Source organism: Loxodonta africana, chromosome 2 (genome assembly GCF_030014295.1).
Source record: "Loxodonta africana isolate mLoxAfr1 chromosome 2, mLoxAfr1.hap2, whole genome shotgun sequence".
NCBI lineage: Eukaryota > Metazoa > Chordata > Mammalia > Proboscidea > Elephantidae > Loxodonta > Loxodonta africana.
Window position 1 is genome coordinate 213,097,927 of NC_087343.1, and position 21,808 is coordinate 213,119,734.

Below are 21,808 nucleotides of genomic sequence, written 5' to 3' on the forward strand. Positions count from 1 at the left end.
GTCAACTTGACTGGGACATGATTCTCAGCGGTCTGGTAGTTATGTGATCACGCAGTTTGGCAGTTTTGTAATGATGAAGTCTGGCAGTTATGTAATGATGTAATTTGGCTGTTATGTAATGATGTAGTCATCCTCCATGTGTGATCTGATGTAATCAGCCAATCAGTTGCAAGGGTAATTTCCTCAGGGGTGTGGCCTGCATCCTATATATATATATATATATATATATATATATATATATATACACACACACACACACACATATTTAGACATTCTGGCAAAGCTCGCTTGCTTGCTCTGGACCCTGCATCCAGCATGTCATCATCCAACCTCTGGTTCTTGGGATTTGAGCCAGCTGCCTGCTGTACTGCCTGCCAGTCTTGGGATCCATCAGCCTCTGCAGCCTGTGAGCGAGCAGCGTACAGTCTTACCTGCCAATTAGGATTTGTCGGTCTCTGTAACCCGTAAGCTAGCAGCCTGCTGTCTGATCTGACCTACGATCTTGGGTTCGTCAGTCTCTGTAGCTACATGAGTCAGGAGAAGCCTCCAGCCTGATGCCTGATCCATGAACTTGGGACTTGCCAGTCTCTACAACCGTGTGAGCCATTTTCTTGCAATAAATCTTTCTCTATCTCTCTGTGTGTGTGTATATATATATATATATATATATACACATATATATGCCTCCCTGATTTTGCTTCTCTAGAGAACCCAGTCTAAAACACATGGTATCAAGAAAAAAATTCAAAGCAAAAAATAATCAGGTCTTAAAAGGGTTAAGTTCTGTTTTCATTTTGCACAGTTCATTTATAAGTCCATCTCTTTCCTCTCCATTCTACTAAAAGCAGCAAGGAAAATCCATATAGGCCCCTTAAGATCTTGCTTAGGCTGATGGGTTCACTGGAGATTTCTATCAAACTTTCAGAGAAGAGTTAACACCACTACAACTAAAGGTATTTCAGAGCATACTAAAAGATAGAATATTCCCAAACTCATTCTATGAAGCCAACAAAACCCTGATACCAAAACCAGGTAAAGACATTACTAAAAAAAAAAGAAAATTCCAGACCAATATCCTTCATGAACATAGACACAAAAATCCTCAACAAAATTCTAGACAATAGAATTCAACAACATATCAAAAAAATAATTCACCATGACCAAGTGGGATTCCTACCAGTATGCAGGGGTGGTTGAACATAAGGAAAGCAATCAGTGTAATCCATCACATAAATAAAACAAAAGACAATAATCACTGGATCTTACCAATTGATGCTGAAAAGGCATTTGACAAAGCTCAACACCCATTCATGATAAAAGCTCTCAGCAAAATAGGAATAGAAGGGAAATTCCTCAACATAATAAAGAGCATTTACTCAAAGCCAACAGCCAATATCATGCTAAATGGAGGGAGACTGAAAGCATCCTCCTTGAGAATGGGAGCCAGACAAGGATGCCCTTTATCATCACTCTTATTCAACACTATGCTGGTGGTCCTAGCCAGAGCAATTAGGCTAGAAAAAGAAATAAAGGCTATCCAAATTGGTAAGGAAGAAGTAAAAGTATCTCTATTTGCAGGTGACATGATCTTATACACAGAAAATCCTAAAGAATTCTCAAGAAAACTACTGAAACTAATAGAAGAGTTCAGCAGAGTCTCAGGACACAAGATAAACATACAAAAAACAGCTGGATTCCTCTACACCAAGGAAGGGAAAGTTGAAGAGGAAATCACCAAATCAATACCATTTACAGTAGCCCCCAAGAAGATAAAATATTTAGGAATAAATCTAACCAGAGACGTAAAAGACCTATACAAAGAAAACTACAAGACACTCCTGCAAGAAACCAAAAGAGGCCTACATAAATGGAAAAATATACCTTGCTCACGGATAGGAAGACTCAACATTGTGAAAATGTCTATTTTACCCAGAGCAATCTACAGATACAATGCAATCCCTATCCAAATTCCGATGACATTTTTTAATGAGATGGAGAAACAAATCACCAACTTCATAAGGAAAGGGAAGAGGCCCCAGTTTATGTAAAGCATTACTGACGAAGAAGAACAAAGTCAGAGGCCTCACGCCATCTGATTTTAGAACCTGTTACACCGCCACAGCAGTCAAAATAGCCTGGTACTGGTACAACAATAGATACACAGACCAGTGGAACAGAATTGAGAATCCCGACATAAATCCATCCGCCTATGAGCAGCTGATATTTGACCAAGGCCCAAAGTCCATTAACTGTGGAAAAGATAGTCTCTTTAATAAATTGGTGCTGGCATAACTGGATAAGGGTCTGCAAAAAAGTGAAACAAGACCCATACCTCACACCATGCACAAAAACTAACTCAAAATGGATCAAAGACCTAAATATAAAAAATGATAACAATCACGGGAGAAAAAATAGGAACGCCAGAAGCCCTAATACGTGGCAAACAGAATACACAACATTACTAACAATGCACAAACATCAAAAGAGAAACTAGATAACTGGGGGCTCCTAAAAATCAAACACTTATACTCATCCAAAGACTTTACCAAAAGAGTAAAAAGGCAACCTACAGACTGGGGAAAAAAATTTGGCTACGACAAATCCAATCTGCATCTAATCTCCAAAATCTACAAGATACTGCAAAACCTCAACAACAAAAAGACAAATAACCCAATTAAAAAATGCGCAAAGGATATGAACAAACACTTCAGCAAAGAAGACATTCAGGTGGCTAACAGATACAGGAGGAAATGTTCACGATCATTTGCCATTAGAGAAATGCATATCAATACTACAATGAGATACCATCCCACCCCAGCAAGGCTAGCATTAATCCAAAAAACACAAAATAATAAATGTTGGAGAAGTTGTGGAGAGATTGGAACACTTATACACTGCCTGTGGGAATGTAAAATGGTACAAAAAAAAAAAAATGGTACAACCACTTTGGAAATCGATTTGGCGCTTCCTTACAAAGCTAGAAACAGAAGTACCATACAATCCAGCAATCCCACTCCTCGGAATATATCCTAAAGAAATAAGAGCTGTCGCACGAATAGATATATGCACATCCATGTTCACTGCAGCACTACTCACAATGGCAAAAAGATGGAAACAACCTAGGCGCCCATCAACAGATGAATGGATAAACGAATTATGGTATATCCACACAATGGAATACCATGCAACAATAAAGAACAACGATGAATCCGCAGAATATCTCATAACAGGGGTGAATCTGGAAGGCATTATGCTGAGTGAAATTAGTCAGTTGCCAAAGGACAAATATTGTATAAGACCGCTATTACAAGAACTCAAGAAAAGGTTTAAACACAGAAGAAAACATTCTTTGATGGTTACGAGGATGGGGAGGAAGAGAGAGAGGTATTCACTAACTAGGTAGTAGACAAGAATTATCTTAGGTGAAGGGAAGGACAACACACAATACAGGGGAAGTCAGCACAATTGGACTAAACCAAAATCTAAGAAGTTTCCTGAATACAACCAAACACTTCAACGGACAGAGAAGCAGGGGTGGGGGTCTGGGGGCCACGGTTTCAGGAAACATCTAGGTCAACTGGCATAACAAAGTTTATCAAGAAAATGTTCTGCATTCCAACTTTGGTGAGTGGCGTCTGGGGTCTTAAAAGCTAGCAAGCTGCCATCTAAGACTCATCACTTGGTCCCAACCCACCTAGAGCAAAGGAGAATGAAGAATACCAGACACAAGGAAAATATGAGTCCAAGAGACAAAGAAGGCCCCATAAACCAGAGACTCTGTCAACGTGATACCAGAAGAACTAGATGTTACCCAGCTCCCACCCATGACTGCCATGACAGGGAACACAACAGAGGGTCCCTGATGGAGCAGGAGAAAAGTAGGATGCAGACCTCAAATTCTAGCAAAAAGATCAGACTTAATGGTCTGACTGTGACTGGAGGGACCCCAGAAGACGTGGCCACTGGACTCTCTGTTATCCCAAAACTGAAACCATTCCCAAAGCCAACTCTTCAGACAAAGATTAGACGGAGCTATAAGACATAAAATGATACTTGTGAAGAGTGTGCTTCTTAGCTCAAGTATACATGAGATTAAATGGGCAGCTTCTGTCCGGAGGTGAGATGAGATGGCAGAGAGAGACGACGGGAGCTGGTTGCATGGACACAGGGAAAGGCTTTATCTCTTTGTGGGCTCTGGAGGAAAGTCTTTGTCTCTTCAGTTTCTGCTTTTTGGTTCCTTGGAGATCTCCAAGTGAGTTGGCATCTATCTTACCCCATCTCTGCTCTGCTTGCTTGTTTAATCTCTTTTATATCTCAAAAGAGATTTACTCAAAATACACCCTACTCTAATTCTACCTCATTAACATAACAAAGACAACCCATTCCCAAATGGAATTATAACCACAGGCATAAAGGTTAGGATTTACAACATACATTTTTGGGGGACACAATTCAATCCATAACAACAAATAGTGGGTTTATTTTTATTTTTAAATGAATTAATACCTTTAAATTTCTCAGTTTTAATTTCGAATACAATAAATATAGATGAGTAAGGTCGGCAGTTCAAATCCACCAGCCACTCACTGGAAACCCTATGGGGCAGTTCTACCCTGCCCTATAGGATTGCTATGAGTTGCAATCTACTCAAGGGCAACAGGTTAAAGCTCACATAAACAAAAGCCTTTTAGGGTCTCAATAATAAGGAGTATAAAAGGATGCCAAGACCCCTAAATTGGGGACCTGCTGTCCGAGGCGATGGCTCCCCCGAGGATCCCAGCTTGTCCTCTCAGGCTCCGTAACTGCTCTGCCCTGCCCTGCCCCTGCCCCTTGCCTCTCAGTGCATCTGCTCGGGGTTCTTCCCACCTGATTATTCCTCCTGCTGTTCATCAGCCAGGACACAAGTGAGCCTTCGCATCAGGTCTCCTGGTTCCCACTTCTGAGGCCCTTCCACTTGCCAGCACTGCCTTAAGAGGCTGCAACTTAAGCTGGCATGTTCCCGTGCCTATGTTACAGCCCATCGGGACTGAAACAGATTCCTAAACATGGCTGGACAGAGAAACCTTTCACTTCAACAACTGCAAATCTCTGACTTGGATAGAAGGCCAGGAGAAGGGGCTGGGCAGACGGAGGCAGTATCCACTGGCAAAGGCCAGTGAGGTAATCCCCGGAGCCTCTGATGCTCCTTGGAGGTCAGGGAGAGATAGAAAAACAGGGGGCCTATATCAAAATGCACTTTTGTCCCCGTTCTTGGCTTAACTTTCACCAGCCTGAAAAGCAATGCCCAGAGAGTCAGCTCAGGCAGTTCACTCTGGGCCTCAGCTCCAACTGTAACCTTCTGGGGCTCCCTCTGAGAAGGGGGGCACCATCGGAGAGGGACACAGAGGATGTTTCCATGGGACTCGACAATGTTTAATTTCTTAGTTTAGGAGGTAGGTTATGAGCGTTCATTTTATTATGATGATTAATATTGCACATAGGTGCTACTTACACTCTTCTGTATATATCAAATATTCTATTACATTAATATTTTAATGCAAGGATTAGAATAAATAAGTGGTTTTCAAACTGTGAACTCCCCCCCTCAGACGGTAGAGTTGTTGGTCTTATAGGTGGGGCCATGCCTCCTCCCTGTCTTCAACAAGTTTTTTGTATCACAGATGTAAATTCCATGTTACATTGCATGTAAGAAAATAAAGTGAAGGGGCTGGCTGATCTGCTGCTAAAGAAATAAAGTTTGAAACCTGGTGATACAGTGGTGAGCAAGACAGACAGGGTCTCTTCCTCTAGCTGCCCCTGAGCGCCCCTGGGGGCCCGGAATTAGACAACATAGCCCTCTACCAGTGGAGCCCTGTGTACCTCACCCCTCTGGAGGGCATCAGGGTCTCCTTAAGTCATCCGGCCTTCCGCTCCCCGCCCCCGCCAACACACACAATATCCTAGCCCCTTCTTGGCAGGGTGGCTGATTTCCAGGTTGGGTAAGCAGGAAGGAGGACACCCTACATAGCCAGCACAGCCCCACCTGCTTCTACCTCACAGCTGCACCCAGTGATTGCAGCCCCTGAGGATCCCCTGAGGGACCCTGGGTCTCCACCTCAGACCCCAAAGGTAGAGCACCCAGCCAGGGTCAGAGCTGTGCAGTGATCCTCCACCTATGCAGCGTCACCTCTGCTGTCCCCACCCCAACAGTGTGCAGTGACAACATCAGGCTTGACGTGCTAATTCAAAACACAGGTAGGACTCAGCAATCCCACTCCTGGGTATATACCCAAGAGACTAGAAAGGAGGGACTCAAACAGATGTGTCCACACCAATGTTCACTGCAGCACTGTTCACAAAAGACAAAAGGTGGAAACAACTCAAGTGTCTATCAACAGATGAAGGGATAAACAAAATATGATGTATCCATACAATGGAATATTATTCAGCCATAAAGAGAAATGAAATTCTTATACGTGCAACCACGTGGATAAATCTTGAAAACATGCTGAGTGAAGTAAGCCAGACACAAAAGGACAACAATTGCATGATCCCACTTATGTGAAATATCTAGAACGAGCAAATGCACAGAGACCAAAGTTTATTAGTGGTTGTCAGAGGCTGGGAGTTGTAGGCAATGGAGAATGAGTGCTTAATGGGTAAGAAGGTTTTATTTTGGGGTGAAGAAAATGTTTTGGAACTAGAGAGAGGGGTAGTTGCACAATATCATGAATATACAAAATGCCACTGAATCATACACTTTAAAACAGTTTTATGTTATGTGAATTTTACCTCAATTACAAAAAAAAAAAAAGCTCACTACCTCCAGTGGCACAGGAGAGCAGCTGGTGCAACAGCGGGCACTTGCGATTCCTGCCTCCCCTACCCTCTGCCCACACACATGCCCAGCAAGCCCAGCCCACGCACAAGGCTCCTCCCTGTGCTACAGCAGCTGGAGGACGAGGGGAACGTGACATTTTAAAAAGCTTCTTCGCTGTTTGGTCTCGACAATGAGTCCATGGCTGCTGGATTTTTGGAGTATGATGACATCATGGCCAAGGGAGGAATGCTAAAGAACACATGGGGACAATTTTGGGGGCAACAGCTTTGCAGGAAAGATACATGTCCCGCCCCTCAAAATGCAGTCCTTCCCACTAAGAAACAGGTAGGACGAGAGTGTGATGGGAAAGCGTTAGGAACTCCAAGCAAGTTCAGCCCAAGTCACAACCTCCAGCCCTGCCCTTCCCAACGCACACACGCTTCCGGTTGGACAGCACAGCTCCTGGGCACCAGTGGCCAACAAGGCCACAGGAGGCCAGAGGCCTAACGTCCAGAAGGCCACGGACACCCCCTTTTGACAGTGTGGAAAACAGAGTAAGTAACACAGGACTGGAGAGCAAGGGCTTGGGTCAGACTGTCTGGGTTTAGATCTCAGCTCTGCCACTTACTGCATTGCCCTTGGGCAAGTTTCATTACCTTTCTCTATCTCAATTTTCTTATCTATCTACCTCACAAGGCTGCTGTGAATATAAACGAGTTAACACATGCAAAGTGCTTAGAAGAGTGGCTTGGCACACAGGAAGTGCTGTTAGCTATTAATACCACCACCACCTCAATAAATAATCCCAGAGTGTGTCAACTATTGCTGTGATTTAAGCCTATGAAAACCTCAGTGCCATCGAATGCTGCCGTCCGCCGGCAGGCTGTGCTCCACAGGGCACAGGAGGCCAGGGCTCACAGGGCTGCAGGATGGGGAGGGAGCCCTGTGAACCAGGAGCCACAGAGGGCCTCCCTGCTCATACAGCACTCACTGCAGGAAGCACTGGCCCACAGGTATTGAACAGGCAACACGGCCACTTGCTTCCAACCGAAGTCCCTGAGTGGGAAGGTTCACCCCTTTAAGAGCATGTCCTGGGGTAATGGCTGTCCAGGGCGCGGCGAGGCCACAGGGCCCACCTGCCAGCCAAGGCAGCTGATCAGCGCTGAGGGACCAAAGGGCCAGATCTCTCATCACCGTGATGTGGGGTTAGGCCCATCCTCTGGCTCTGGGCTGCCCTCTACAGCCCTCTGGCTGCTTCACCCAGCCCCAGGTAAGGGATTGCTCCAAGGGATACCAGCAGGACAAGCAAGGTTTCCCTTTATCCTCTCCCAGCAGGCCAAAGGCAACTCAGATATTCCCCTGGGAAGTAATTCAGGGCATTAAGATCTGCCTCTGTCACTCATGGGACCTACATGGGACATACCCCAGAGCTTGGCACAAGGACTCAGAGGTGGTCACTGCTCACTAGAGCAGCCTGTGTCCTGTAATGTTAAACTCTAAACTGATGGTACTGACCCCTCAGTCTCCTACCCACTAAACATTCTTGAATGGTGCAGCGGTGGTTCAGCGGTAGAACTCTCATCTTCCACGCGGGAGACCCAGCCTCAATTCCCAGTTAATGCGCCTCGTGCACAGCCACCACCGTCTGCCAGTGGAGGATGGCATGTTGCTATGATGCTGAACAGATTTCTGCGGAGCTTCCAGACTACGGCAGACTAGGAAGAAAGGCCTGGTGAACTAGTTCCAAAAATCAGCCAGTGAAAACCCTATGGATCACAATGGTCCGATCCACGACCAATCGACGGGATGGGACAGGACAGGGAGTGTTTCGTTCCATTGTGCCTGGGGTCACCACGAGTTGGAAGCCTATTTGATGGCAGCTATGAATGAGAATTCTTAAAACCAGTTCAATCTTTTTATTTATAATACTTGTTTTGAAAATCAAACCCACACAACCAAACTGACGATGTCCCTTTCAATACTCCAAGGGCTACTGACAGGGAGTTGCTGGGTGGTACAAAGCAGGGCAGGGGTGAGCAGGCCGTTGAGTTGTTCTATGGGGGTAGGCTGGGAACTCAGAATCATGGGTCTAACATCCAGCTCTCCATGAAATCATGGAAGACGTAGCTTCCCCTCTCTGGCTTGTTTCCTCATCTGTAAAGTAAGCTTGGAGCCCGAGATCTCTGGGGTCCTTTCTAGCTCAAATATCCCATCATCTATGGGGCTCCATGGGGGCAGGAGCATTTACCATGGTCTCCTCTATACCCGCATTGTCTCACCCAGAGCCTGCCCATAATGGACATTCAAAAACGACCTGTGCACGATAGTAGATGGGCTAGGTACATCTTACAACTGTGTGTCCCCCGCTTCGTGGGCAAATGCCTGAAAATGAGGCCCATGTCCTGAGCACCCACCACACACCCAAGCACTTGCAAACTCAGTATCTGATATGTTCCACCAGCATCTTCTATTGCCCTCACAGGCACCCAGAGACATAGGTATGATTATGATCCTCATCTTTCAGATGAAGGAAGCCAATGCTGACACTCCAGGTAACCTGCTTAACCAGCTTTAAAAATGGAACCAGCATCTGAATCTGAGCTGAAAGCCCATGTCTTACCCACTGCACCCCATCACCTGACAACATTTGAATGAAAAGCAGGAGCTGGTCAGATTCTGGGCCACAGAACATCACCAGGTGGAAGCTCAAGGACTGTCCGACTCTGCTCAGCCCTGAGGTTCCCTAGCCTGAGTCCCTCTCCCAGTCCCTGCACAGAGAGGGCTCCGGGGGCAGCGCTGGGAGACCCTGGACATATGGATGGTCTCTGGCTCAGCTGGGACTCCCAGTACTGTTCCCACTCCTTGGCCCCTTTAGCTTTGGGCCAGGACCATGCTGAGGTAGGTAGCCAGGTGTGAAAAGGGCCGTGGGTCCTGGCTGGTCTGCCTGTTAAGCCAGCTTTAGAAACTACAGGGATCAAGGACACAGCTTTTTCCTGATTCTGAATTTCTCTTTCAGGGGAAAAAATAGAGCTTCCTGTTCAGGGTTGTGCCAAAGGTGTGGTCACCACCACAGCCCACAGCCTGTCTTGGGGATGTGGATGCCTGGGGGCTTAGGCAATTTTAGAACATGCACTGTGACCTACAAAATGCCCTGCACTGCCTCATATCCAGCACTGCAGAGCTCAAGTCGGGGCCAGGCCCTCTTCCTGAGAGCAAAGGTGACCACCTGTTACCAGAGGCCTCTGAAAAAGCCCTCACTGGCCTTCTCGTGACCGAGGCTAGTCTGAACCTCTCCAGGGCTCAGCTGCTCCATCCACTAATGGAGACGATAATTCTCCTGCTCAGTGGGGTCGGGAGATGGCACAGCCCCTGGAGGCCCCTCCTCCCAGCAATACCCAGTCTCCCTACCACCAACTTGCCCCAAGCAAAACAGAAACAGCAAGTTTGTAAGTCAAGTCAAAGCCAGGTATAGAAGTCTCTCCTCGAACATCTATATTGAGCTCTATCGCTATGCAGCCAGGTGACATGGGAAGGCTGCCCAGCCTCTCAAACTCAACATCCTTCTCCTCTGAAACTCAACATCCTTCTCCAACGAGCAGAACTGCTGCCAGCAGTCCTGCATGCCTCACCTGACTGCCAAAGGTGGAAGATTTATCAAGCATTAGAGGCAGCAGCGTGCACGGGCACCGTGTAGACTCCCACCACAAGCTGCTCCCAAGAGCAGGGGCACCCTCAGTGCAGCGCAGGGTAGCAGCACAGCTGAGAGCAAAGGGAAGAAGGAACCGGAAGGGTTACAGGCTCCAGGCAAAAGCAGGCTGTGGTTTCATGTGAACTAGGATGACCCGGACTGAGAAAACCAGTGCATGGTTTGGAAGATTCCAGTTCCAGTCTCCAGAGACGAAATGCCAGTGAATCAACCCACTGGGCTCTCACCTCCCAAAGGAAGCCATCAAGCAGGCACCAGCAGGGCGGGGAGTTCTGGGGTCCCGCCCAATGCAGCTGTGCAGCCGCCACAAGGATTTCACAGAACCTCCACTGCTAAAAACTGGGGTGACCACATCGTCTAGGGCAGAGTATCCTCTAAGAAGATCCACAGGCCCTGGGTGGGAAGTGGAGGGTGCCTGAAGACTGAGCTGGCCCAGAGTTGTGTCACTTCTTCTGCTGTACGCTTCATATTTCTATGTGAGATTCCTTTGGTAAAAGGCTCCATGATTTAATTAAAGCTTGAAAACCACCAGGCTGGTCCAAATGTGTCATTTCAGATGGAAAAGGCCTTTGGGTACTGAGTTTCCCAAGGTAAAAGGAGATCCTTCTTAGGTTAAAGGCTTCCAAATTAGTACTAGTGCTTTTCACAGCCCTCCATACTCCTCCCTCCCTCCTCCACAGCACTGGGCTCTAGGATGGCACTTTGCTCTCTGTCTTTCTCCCTAAAAGCTGTTTCCTTGCTTTCAAGAATAAATGGCAGCCTGGGAACAACTTGGATAAACACTCCAAGTCCGATGTCTTTACTTCCACTAGCCAGCATCAGGGCCCCAGTACTCAAGGGACATCCTAGAGAAAGACCAACCCCCTGGAGGGCAGTCAGGGTACCTCCCAGAATGAGCACTGCCAGGAAGGGGGGTTCCATAACAGACAGGCTTTGCCAGGCTTGCATCTATTTCTTTAGCCCACCACTCCCTGTAGCAAAATATGGACACCCAGTCTACAGGTGGGAAACTGGGGCATGGAGAGCTAACGCAACCTCCCTGAGGTCACCCTGCACGTTGTGCCAGGAATAGAACATTGATCTTTGTCTGCAGTCCATCTGTGTGGCGGGGGGAAAACTCTGGAAGAAAGACCAAGTAAGAGGCTAGAACGCAGGGGAAAAAAGCAGCTAGGATACAACTGCATAACACTCAACATATATAAAGAGTTATGTTAAGAACCCAGGCACAACGTCCAAGCTCTCAAGTAATGGGCCTGGAGAGGAAAATGCCATCCTGCCCTCGGCATCTTCTTCAATCCCCATGGGGCAGGCTTGCTCAGCCTGGCCAGCATCCTCCTCCCACTGCCCCCAACTCTGCCTACTAGGGAATGAGGTCGCAGCTCTCGAGTTTCCAGATACACCCAAAGGAGAAGAGCACCGTTACCAAAGAAAATGTTGTAGTCAAAGAAGGAACCCCCAAAAGTTGGCAAAAAGACCAAGGGCTGGGGGGTAAGGGGAACAAACAGGAAAGTTCTGGGTAATGAGAGACCCAGCACTCCAGGAATCCTGGAATCTGTCTGCACAGATAACACCACATGCCCTGGTGGCAGGACCGGCAGCACAGCCATCACACTCGGTACTTCTCCCGAGAGGTTCAGCGCACAGCCACTGGCCACGCAGGGCTGCCGAGCACTTGGAAAGCAGCTAGCTAAACAGAAATATGTTGTAAGCTTAGAGTACACACAATAATAACTTCTTCACACTGTTACTGTTGTTGGGCACCATCGAGTCTATTTGAATTCACAGACCCCCCATGGGGCAGAGTAGACCGACCTCATAGAGTTTTCCTGGCTGTAATCTTTACGGGAGCAGGCTGCCAGGTCTTTTCTCTCACAGAGCAGCTGGGTGTGTTCGAACTACCAACCTGTCAATTAGCAGCTGAGTGCTTAACCGATGTGCCACCAGGGCTCCTGCTGGAATGATAATTTGGATATATTACATAAATTCTATAAATTAAAGTTATTAATTTCACCTAATCTTACTTTTTTAATGTGACAATGACAAAATGTTAAATTACATATGTGGCCTGAATGAGAGCTCACACAGTGCTGGTCTAGCCTAAGGGTTGGCAAACCACAGCAGGCCAAATCCACTCTGCCACCTGAGAACCAAGAATGGCTTTTATATTTTTAAAGTGGTTATAAAAGTACCTACATAAGCTCCTCAAATTTGTCTGTTAGCCTACATAGCCTAAAATATTTACTATCTATCCCTACAAGAAAAAATTTGTCAATCCCTGGTCTAGACTCTAGAAACAGACACTCAATCCAGGGAACACAAGGATCAGAGGGCAGGTCTGGGATGTGACACACTCCCTGCCAAACCACCTACATAAGTCACACATCCTCCCAGGAGGGTACACTGCTTCTGAGGTAAATATTAAGTCAAAGAACTGGAAAGTCTAAGAAGTCAGAAGGACAAAGGGACAAGGACGAAACGACTCACAGATCCAGTCCAGGCAGCCCACCACATCTGGGGTTCCCACCTCCAAGGCCTCAGCAGCCCTGGGCACAGTGGGGCAAAGAATTAGACATGAAGGCGGAATAGCCTGGGAAGGGGTCAAGACTAACCCTCTTAGGGTAAGAGTGAAGATTGAGGCCTGAGGAGGTGAAACAACCCAGCCAAGGTCACACAAGAAACAGGACTACAACTTAAGCTCTAACGCAGTTCTTCCCACAAAAAAGTGATGATGAAAGTCACACAAATCAGCAGGAGAACCAGACTTCATGTTGGAACCCTGGAAACCCAGACAGAGGCTGGGAAGAGGGTTTGGAAGCTGAGAACCCTGGGTTCCAGACCTGGTTCTCCCACTCACCACCATCTGCCTCCAGTTCACTTCCCTGGCCTCCCCTACCGTCTTCTGCTGCCTACTACAGCTGGTTCTGCCACTTTCTTCTCTCTGGTTTCACTCTATGCCAGGCAGGGATTGGGGGTGGTAGGGGATGGGTAGTAACTGCTTAATGAGTATGGGGTTTCCTTTTGGGGTAGTTACAAAGTTCTAGAACTGGACAGAAGTGATGGTTGTACACCATTGTGAATGTACTAAATGACACTGAATTGTACACTATAAAATGGTTAAAATGGTGAATTTTGTTATGTGAATTTTACCACAAGAAAAAAAAAATCCTACCCCTGCCCCTACCCTCCACCTGAACTCTAAACCAAGACCCCTTACTGCCTGAGGAGGTAATTCCACCAAAGAATTAAGTGGGCATCTCTACAAAGTCAAAACTTACCCTATCACCCCCCAAATCTGTTAGTCTTTTTTAGAGGTACCTCTATCCACTCAGGTCTCCAAGCTAGTAACGTGGGAGTTACGCTCAACCTCACCGCTGATCAACTGTCACTATCCTGTCCCTAGTTTCTGCGGGCTCCTGCCATCCTCACCACCACTGATCTGGAGAAGACCTTTATTGTAATTTACCTGGGCTGCTTCAAGAGCCTCTATTAGAACTTCTGCCTTCAGCTAGAATTCTCTTCCTGAGAAAAAAATCTGGTACATTAAAAAGGTAACCATAAAAATATCTATAAAAGAATTAATATTAGCGACTATTTTATAATCTTAGAAAGAGGGCCTTCCTAAGCATGAGACTAAAACACCCAACTATAGAGGAAAACACCGATTTAACTGCCTTGACATTTAAAACTATCATATGAAGAAAAAAAAAAAATCACCATAAAACCAAACATCAAACCCGTTGCCACTGAGTTGATTCTGACTCATGGCAACCCCATGTGCATCAGAGTAGAACTATGCTCCTCCATAGGGTTTTCAGTAGTTGATTTTTGGAAGCAGGTCATCAAGCCTTTCTTCGGAGGTGCCTCTGGGTGGACTCCAATCGCCAACCTTTCAGTTAATAGCTAATAGCTAAGTCATTAACCTTTTGTACCATACAGGGACTCTCTAGAAGAAAATACCTGCCATATATAATGGACATCAGTTTACTATCTACAGTGGGGTGGGCAAACAATGCCTCATGGGCCAAATCCTGCTGCCCACCTGTTTTTGTAAATAAAGTTTTATTGGCACATAGCCACAGGTATTATACAGCTGTAATGATGGCAGAGCTGAGTAGTTGCCACAGAGACTATGGTCCACAAAGCCTAAAATGTTTACTATCTGGTCCTTTACAGAAAAAGTTTGCTGACCCCTGGTCTAGAGTATACATAGAAACCTCCTATAAATCAAGAGAGGAAAAAAACTGACCCAACAGAAAAACAGGCAAACAATATGAACAGGCAATCCACAGAAGAAACAAAAAATACTCAAAAATTATAAAAAGAAGCTTGGCCTCACTGGTAACGAGGGAAATTATTAAAGAATTAAATCATTTGAAAATATCCAGTCTGGGCAATGGTATGACACAGCCTTTTTTGGAAGGCAGTTTGGTAGTATCTGTAAAAAAACTGAATGCACTTGATGTCAACCCAGCCATTCTATTTTTGGGTATCTGCCCCAGAGAAATACTTGCATGTGTGCACGCATACACACTCCCAAAAGCATTTACAGAGATGTTCACTGAGGCATTCACTGTTTGTAACAGCAAAACCCGGAAGTAGCCCAGATGCCCATCAATTAAGTGAATAGTTAAATGATGGTACAACTTTAATGGTATAATACCTAAAAAGGCTTTGGTATTCACATGTAATATCATGAAAAGATCTCTAAGACATATTGTTAGAAAAAGAAAAAAAAAAGGTTGCAAAGCAAATACTACAACCGTTTAGGTTTAAAAAGGTTTAACTGCATACCTGGTAAACCCAGTGCCGTCGAGTCGATTCCGACTCATAGCAACCCTATAAGACAGAACAGAACTGCCCCATAGGGTTTCCACTGCATATGTAAGTCCATATGTACGCAGAGTAATGCACAGAAGAGCTGGAAGGACACACGCCACCCTGTGGACAGGGTCTGGACTGGAGGGTGGTTGACAAGTAATACAGGACTGTCACTTGTAGCTTATCCTGGGCGACTCTGAATTCCAGGGGTGAGGAGGTGGCAAGGGACTGCTCCATTCCAAACTAGCATCTAAAGGTCCCTAGGGGAGCGCTCAAACCTGCCCTGTGGAACACTTACACAACACAACCACCCCAGACATCACTGTCTTCATCATGCACTCATGGGATGCCCCTTACAGACCCTGAACAGGAGTAAGGGCAAGAATGGTGGCTGAGAGACCCTGGCTCTGTCCCTGTCCTGGCCAAGTCACTTCTCTTCTACGGGGTTCAGTCTTCTCATCAGTAAAAAAGAAGTGGTTAAATTAGCTGCTCTATTTCTCTTCCAAGTCTGATGGAAGAGGTTTCCCCTGAACAATTCTAGGGGGGAAACAAACAAACAAAATCCACAGCTGAGGAAATAAAGTTCAAATCAGAAGAAGGAGGCTGGGAGGCATGTGAAACGTCTGCTCCTGGGAAGACAGCATCCCAATAGCCAAAGCCAGTTGCTGCTTGCTGTCGCTCGTGGCCTCCCTGGCCTCAGTGTCCTTGCTCACTAAAGAGTGGGTGGCCTCAATGATTGCTGATATAGCTTCCAGCCTGGACGGTCTAAAATAAGCTCAGGGCGGTGAGGGGCAGGAGGAAGCAGGGGCTTGGGGGAGACTAGTGGGAACGGATTGGCTGAGGTTTTCTAACTAAGCCTGAGCCTATAAGGATGGGAGTAAAGGACTGGGGGAGGGCCGGATGCAGAGAGCAGCAGCTAAGGCTGTTGGCAACAGCACTGAGGTTCCCTCCTCTTTTTTCAAAAGCAGTTTCTTCCTGAAAGATCCCAGGAGGTAGAAGCCTGGCTAATCTCTCCCAGCACAAATAACCCCACTCATTATTTCAGAAATTGCCATTCCAGTTGTGCCCTGGAGGTCTCAAGCCTATTCCTAAACCCACAATTCAACTCTGGATACAGCGAAAAAGTAAAGTATTTTAAATCCATCCCCCCTTCTATTTAATAATCAACAGATCTTAAAAAAAAAAATTTTTTTTTCTTTTAACAGACTCAACTCAGATATGCAGGTTCCACTAATATCCGTAAGAATCAGAAAACGGCCCCTATGAGGTTTAAATACCTAATTTACCAAATTTGGCAGTTGTTTGGAATAACCAGGAAACTTAGAAAGCTCTCCCAGAACATCCTGTGCCAAGCCCTGAAACTTCCTAAGTCAAAGCTGGCTATTCTGTGGGTGGTTGGTTTGTTTTTAAATTGTAAGAAAAAGAAGTCTAATATCATTCCTTGCTTTTCACGACAGCCGGCAAGGGAGGCCAGCCAGGGAGCCCTATTCCCAATTTATAGATAAGGAAATAAAATATACAGAGGCAAAGTGACTTGTTCAAGGGCAATGGCTCAAAGTGAAAGCCAAGGCTTGAAGCAAAACCTCTTGATTCTTAGTGCAGGACCCTCATCACAACGCAAGCGGCTTCCTAGGAAACAGCATCCAGGTAAGAAGAGGTACTCAGTCCTCCCCCAAAGTCTGTCCCTGAAACTCGAGAGCACCTGACTAGAAAAATGACTTCTACCTTCCCAAGCTGACTTTTCCTTCTCGAAGGCCCTTCATGTTCGCACAACGCATGACTTCACAGCTCTGAGTGTTTGGTTAAGCTTTTTGGTTTTAGGTGCTGAGAGTCGGAGACCTGACGTTGGTGGAAGGCCCCGCACCCCGGGCTTCAATCTCTGTCCTGCCACCCAACTTGTCCACTGTGTGAACAAATCCATCCTGGGTGCATTTAAGCAGCATTAAATCAGCCAGGCTGGGAGCACTTCAAAGCTGTCTTTAGTCTAAGGGTTCTTCTGCAGGAACAGCTACAACTAGGTCACACTGGCCTGGAATGTGAAGGAAGCTCCCTGGCCTACTAAGCTGGTCCGGGATCAGAAGATGCTCTGAAGAAAACCGAGACTGGAGAGACAGAAAGGAGAGTCCACCAACACATTCCAAGGAGATATAAACAAAGCCTGGTCAGGAATCAAGCTCTGTGTGTCCCAAGCCCTCCATGTGTTCATGAATCCTGGAAGGCTGGGAGTTCGAAAGCCAGGGCAGCAGGTCCCAAAAGTCCATGGGGCCGTGGCCAAATCCCTTGGTGAGCTTTAAAAGTACACTCTCCCCATCTCAAGTCTCCAGCTCTGGGGCCCTGGGGGAGGGGGGAGGGGTCTGTCCTTAAAGGCCGACAGTGATGCAGGTTTGGGAGCCACTAAACTAGTTCAAAGCCCTCATCTGACAGATGCCTGGCAAAGTGAGGACCAACAGGTCTCCGTTTTTCTGCCAGCGAATGGAGGGTGGGGAAGGTGGGCTGGGAGAGGAGCCTCCAACTCTGCCATCAACAAAAGGCCCTCCAGTTTAAATTCAAGTGCAAGACCTTCCTCCCCACACAACAGGAGGCTTCAACCCTCATGGCCACTGACAGCGATGATGACTTAGAATCAGGGTAGGCCAGGCCTGTCAGGACCACAAACATCCTGCCCCGGTCACTCTGGGTGGACAAGTCCAAGTGTGGCCCCAAGACGACTCCGAGGGCCCTTTGAAGCAGCAGGCCATCCCCAAGCACTTTGTCCCTCCTAAGAAAACCCAGGCATTTTTGAGTCACCCGAAACGCATGAATCACATGGCAGCGATGGGAACAGGAGAGGATGTTATTTTTCGGCATACTTGAGGATTTTCCCTTTGTCCGCCTCTATCCCTGCACTTCCCACCGCCCACACTGCCATCCCTGGTCCCAGACTAGAGCACATCTTCCCGGTTACAGCGGGTTTGCAACGCTAGGCCCGCCCCCACCAGCCTCGGGACGAGACACCGTCAGGCACGTCCCGGGGCAGGTCGGGGTCCGGCGGGTGCCGGGGTGTGGGTGCGTCTCGTGGGCCCAGGGGGTGTCTGGCCCAGGCTAGCTGCCGGGGGGCGCGCAGTCCCCACCCTCGGTCTCCTGGCCCCGGTCCCCCGCCCTCGATACCCCGGCCCCGGTCTCCTGCCCTCGGTCCCCTGACCCCCGTTCCCCCGACCCCCGCCCAGTTCGCGGCGCTCACCTGGCTCAGGTCCTCGTCGTTGAGCAGATGCGACTCGCGCGGCTTGAAGCAGTTCTGACACTTGCTCTTGTTGAAGATGTTGGCCTGGAATTTCCGGCACGGGTTCTCCTTGGCAGCCGACATGGCCGGCGGGCGGGCTCGCTGGGGCGCGGGCCGTCACAAGCCGGGCCGCGGGGCCATGCCGGGCTCTCGGCCGGCGCCGGTCGGGGCGGCCTGGCGGGCGGGCTGCTGCGAGCCGCCCGCAGAAAGGGCCTCAGGAACGCGCGGCCCCGCCGCTGCCCCGGGGCCACCTTAGGGCGCGGTGCTCCGGTGCGCCCGGCCGGTCCCGCCGGTCTCCCGCCGCCTCCGCGCCCCACGGCCGCCGGTCCCCGCCACCTCCGCGCCCCGCGGCCGCTGCAAATAGGAGCGAAGCGCCGAGCGCGTTCCCGGGCGCGTCACCGGGCGGCGGGCGGGGGCGGGGCGCGGAGGCCGCCTTGGGGCCGCGCACGGGGCGGGGCCACGTCCCGGTACGACCAGCAGGCTCGCGGGCCAATGGCAGCGGCGCGCTCCAGCTAACAAAGAAACCCCTCAGCCAATAGGAGCCTGGGGCGGGGACAAAGGGCACGGGCGCAAGGTATCTTGTGCGGCGCCGGGAGGTGGAGGCGCGGCCTGGGACGTCCAGGTTTGGTGGACCCGCGCGGGCCGGCCGACCTGACAGCTGCGGAGGCGGGGCGGGAGGGAGGGGCGCGGGGAGGGCGGGGCTCGCCGCAAACCTCCGGCTGGCGGTCCTGCCTTACCGCCGAATTCTGTGCACCAGACAGAGCACCGTCCAAGCCCGGGCCAGGGCTGTGCTGGCCTCAGTAACATACTGGACGCGATGGTCGTAGTTAGCGTTGTAATAGTGCTAGATACAGGTCCAAGAGCTGGTATTTTATACATGAGGAAACTAAGGCGCAGAGAAGTAATAGGAGACGTAGTATTTCAAGGGATGGCTAAGAGCTGTCAGCCTTTAGGAACTGTCAGTTCTGTTGCAGGACAGGAGTGAAGGCTTGCCCTGTGCCTGGTCCTGAGCTAGCTATGATTTCCTCCATTATAACCTTGATGAAATGAAGACTCGGACACCTGCAGTAATTTGTACAAATGGTTCTGTTAAGAAGGGGCCGAGCCGCCAGTCTACTCTGTCCACTGCCCACTGTCCACTCTCCTAGCCAAAATACCCCTGGGAGAAAGCTGTGAGGAGGCACGGGCAGCAGGCGGTAAGGAAAGCACTCTTTAGGAAAACTAGGGGTGACTTCGGAAAGGGGAAATTTGAGCAAGCAGTGAGAGGGGAGGTAGGGAAGGCAGGAGCTGGCGGGATGAGACTACAGGGATTCTGTGAGGGCCAGGTCCCACAGGCCTGTACTCAGAGCTCAGCTCTGTAAATGTCATTTCATGGGCAGCAGAGAGTCAGGCAAGTTTTTAAAGGGGAGGTGAGTTAACTCAACCTTCACAGAGGCGGTGACATTGAAGCACGTGGTATTGGCAGCCACAGCAGCTGTTGCTTAGGGAATGGAAAGGCTTAGGAGGGGAAGGAGTAATGCTGCCCTAGCAGAAGTGTGTACTTTTCCTCTGATCATCTGGTGACTATCCCAGGGAGGTGGATTTCACCTTGGTGTAAGAAAACACCAAGGGAGCTGCAGAAGGTAGAATCAAAATCCTGCAGCAGCTTGAGGGATAAAGCACCTACCTCACTAGCTGTGTGGCCTTGGGAAAGTCCCTTAAACTGCCAGGTGCCTCAGTTACCTCATCTGCAAAATGGGCACAATTTTATGATTGTTGTGAACATTGAATGATAGAATGCTTATAAAATATTTAGCATAACATGGCAAAAAGTTAATTGGTGAATCTAGGCAAAGGGTATATTGTGTTTATTGTACTCTTTTTGCAACTTTTCTGTTGGTTTAAATTTTTTGCCAAATAAAAAAGGGAAAGAGGCATGATTTTTGTCTGCATAGAATATGAAGAAACTGATACCAATGGTGGCCTCTGGAGAGGGGAGCTGAGTAATTGAGAGGTGACCTACTTTTAATTTTCATTGTAAGCCCTTTTGTTCCTTTTGGACTTGGTATTGTGTGCATGTACAACTTATTTTTAAATACTTTTTAAAAGTCCTACCCGTTCTTCAAGGCTAACTCAAAGGCCATCTCCCTAAGGAAATGCTTGTATGTCCTGCTCAGGTCAGGAAACACACACACGCGGACCTGCCTGTGTGGGAGGCAGTTCAGCCACAAGATGCAGGAAAGAGTTGAATTCAGTGATTCAGGCTGCGTGCCTGGAAGGCGTTTGCACTCTAGCAAGTAGAGACAGAGAGAGAGGAGGTCAACAAACAAAGTCAGTCCAGGCTATTGTGGGGTCCCAGAGTGTTGAGGGGCCTCCAGCTCCATTTTCGGCCACAGAGACAGCCCCTTGGAGGAGGTGGTGCCTGTGCTGAGTCTTGAAAGTTGAGTAAGATCCAGCTGGGACAAGGTAAAGGGTGAAACCAAAGTGTGCACTTATGAAGGCAAGCACCTCCAATTTACTAGTCCGTGTAGGGGTAGGGAGGGTGACAAACAATGGGAGTGATTGGGAGGATTAAATAGATGATATGTACAGAGGGTTTAGCACATACTAGAGGAAGTTTTTTTTTTTTTTTTTTTTTAGAGGAGTAGCCAATTCCTTGGAAACTCTTGGAAACTCTATCAGAATCGACTCAACGGCACTGGGTTTAGAGGAGTAGCTATTAGATTAAAGCTCAACCTCTTTAGTGAGGTAGGTATTGTTGATGTTATATTATTATTTCACTTCCATTTTACAGAAGACACACATGAGGCTCAGGGCATTTAGGGAACTTGCCTATGGGCATAGTTATAGACCTTGTAAGTGGAGCTTCAAACCCACCGTCCAATGCCAGAGCTGCCAGCTGGCCTGGGCAAGGAGAAGCCATTACTTTTTAAACACTGTTTTACACTGAGCTCTTAAATGAGTGCTGTTGGTCTGGAGAATGAACCAGAAGCAATGATACTGGAAACACCATTGATCAGGAAACTACCACAATTGCTCCGAGATGAGGGAAGATGAGGGTGTAAACTAGGACAGGGCCAATGGGAATGAATTCAGGAGATAGTTAGGAGACGGAATAGGCAGAATGGGGGTGGGGGCAAGAGAGAGGAGTTAGACTGGACCACTCACTGTATTGTTCTTCAAACCTCAATGGGGCTGTGAGCCCAAGGAGGGCAGGGCTGGGCCTGGGTTCCTATAGCATTCCCAG

The 21,808-nt window shown here is 48.1% G+C and overlaps 1 protein-coding gene across 15 annotated transcripts in view; it reads right to left on the reverse strand.

Moving 5' to 3' along the window:
- The window catches only part of MPRIP (myosin phosphatase Rho interacting protein), a 226,205-nt gene extending 207,460 nt beyond the window's left edge, over positions 1–18,745 (reverse strand). For 11 of the 15 annotated variants that reach the window (XM_064279422.1, XM_064279423.1, XM_064279412.1 and 8 more), the window contains exon 1: positions 18,544–18,745. In XM_064279422.1, coding sequence (XP_064135492.1) covers positions 18,544–18,666 — 123 coding nt within the window. In that variant the 5' untranslated portion in view covers positions 18,667–18,745. The remainder of the gene's footprint in view (positions 1–18,543) is intronic. The other 4 variants (XM_064279419.1, XM_064279418.1, XM_064279424.1 and 1 more) reach the window with 3 other exon arrangements.
- Positions 18,746–21,808: the final 3,063 nt, after the last annotated feature.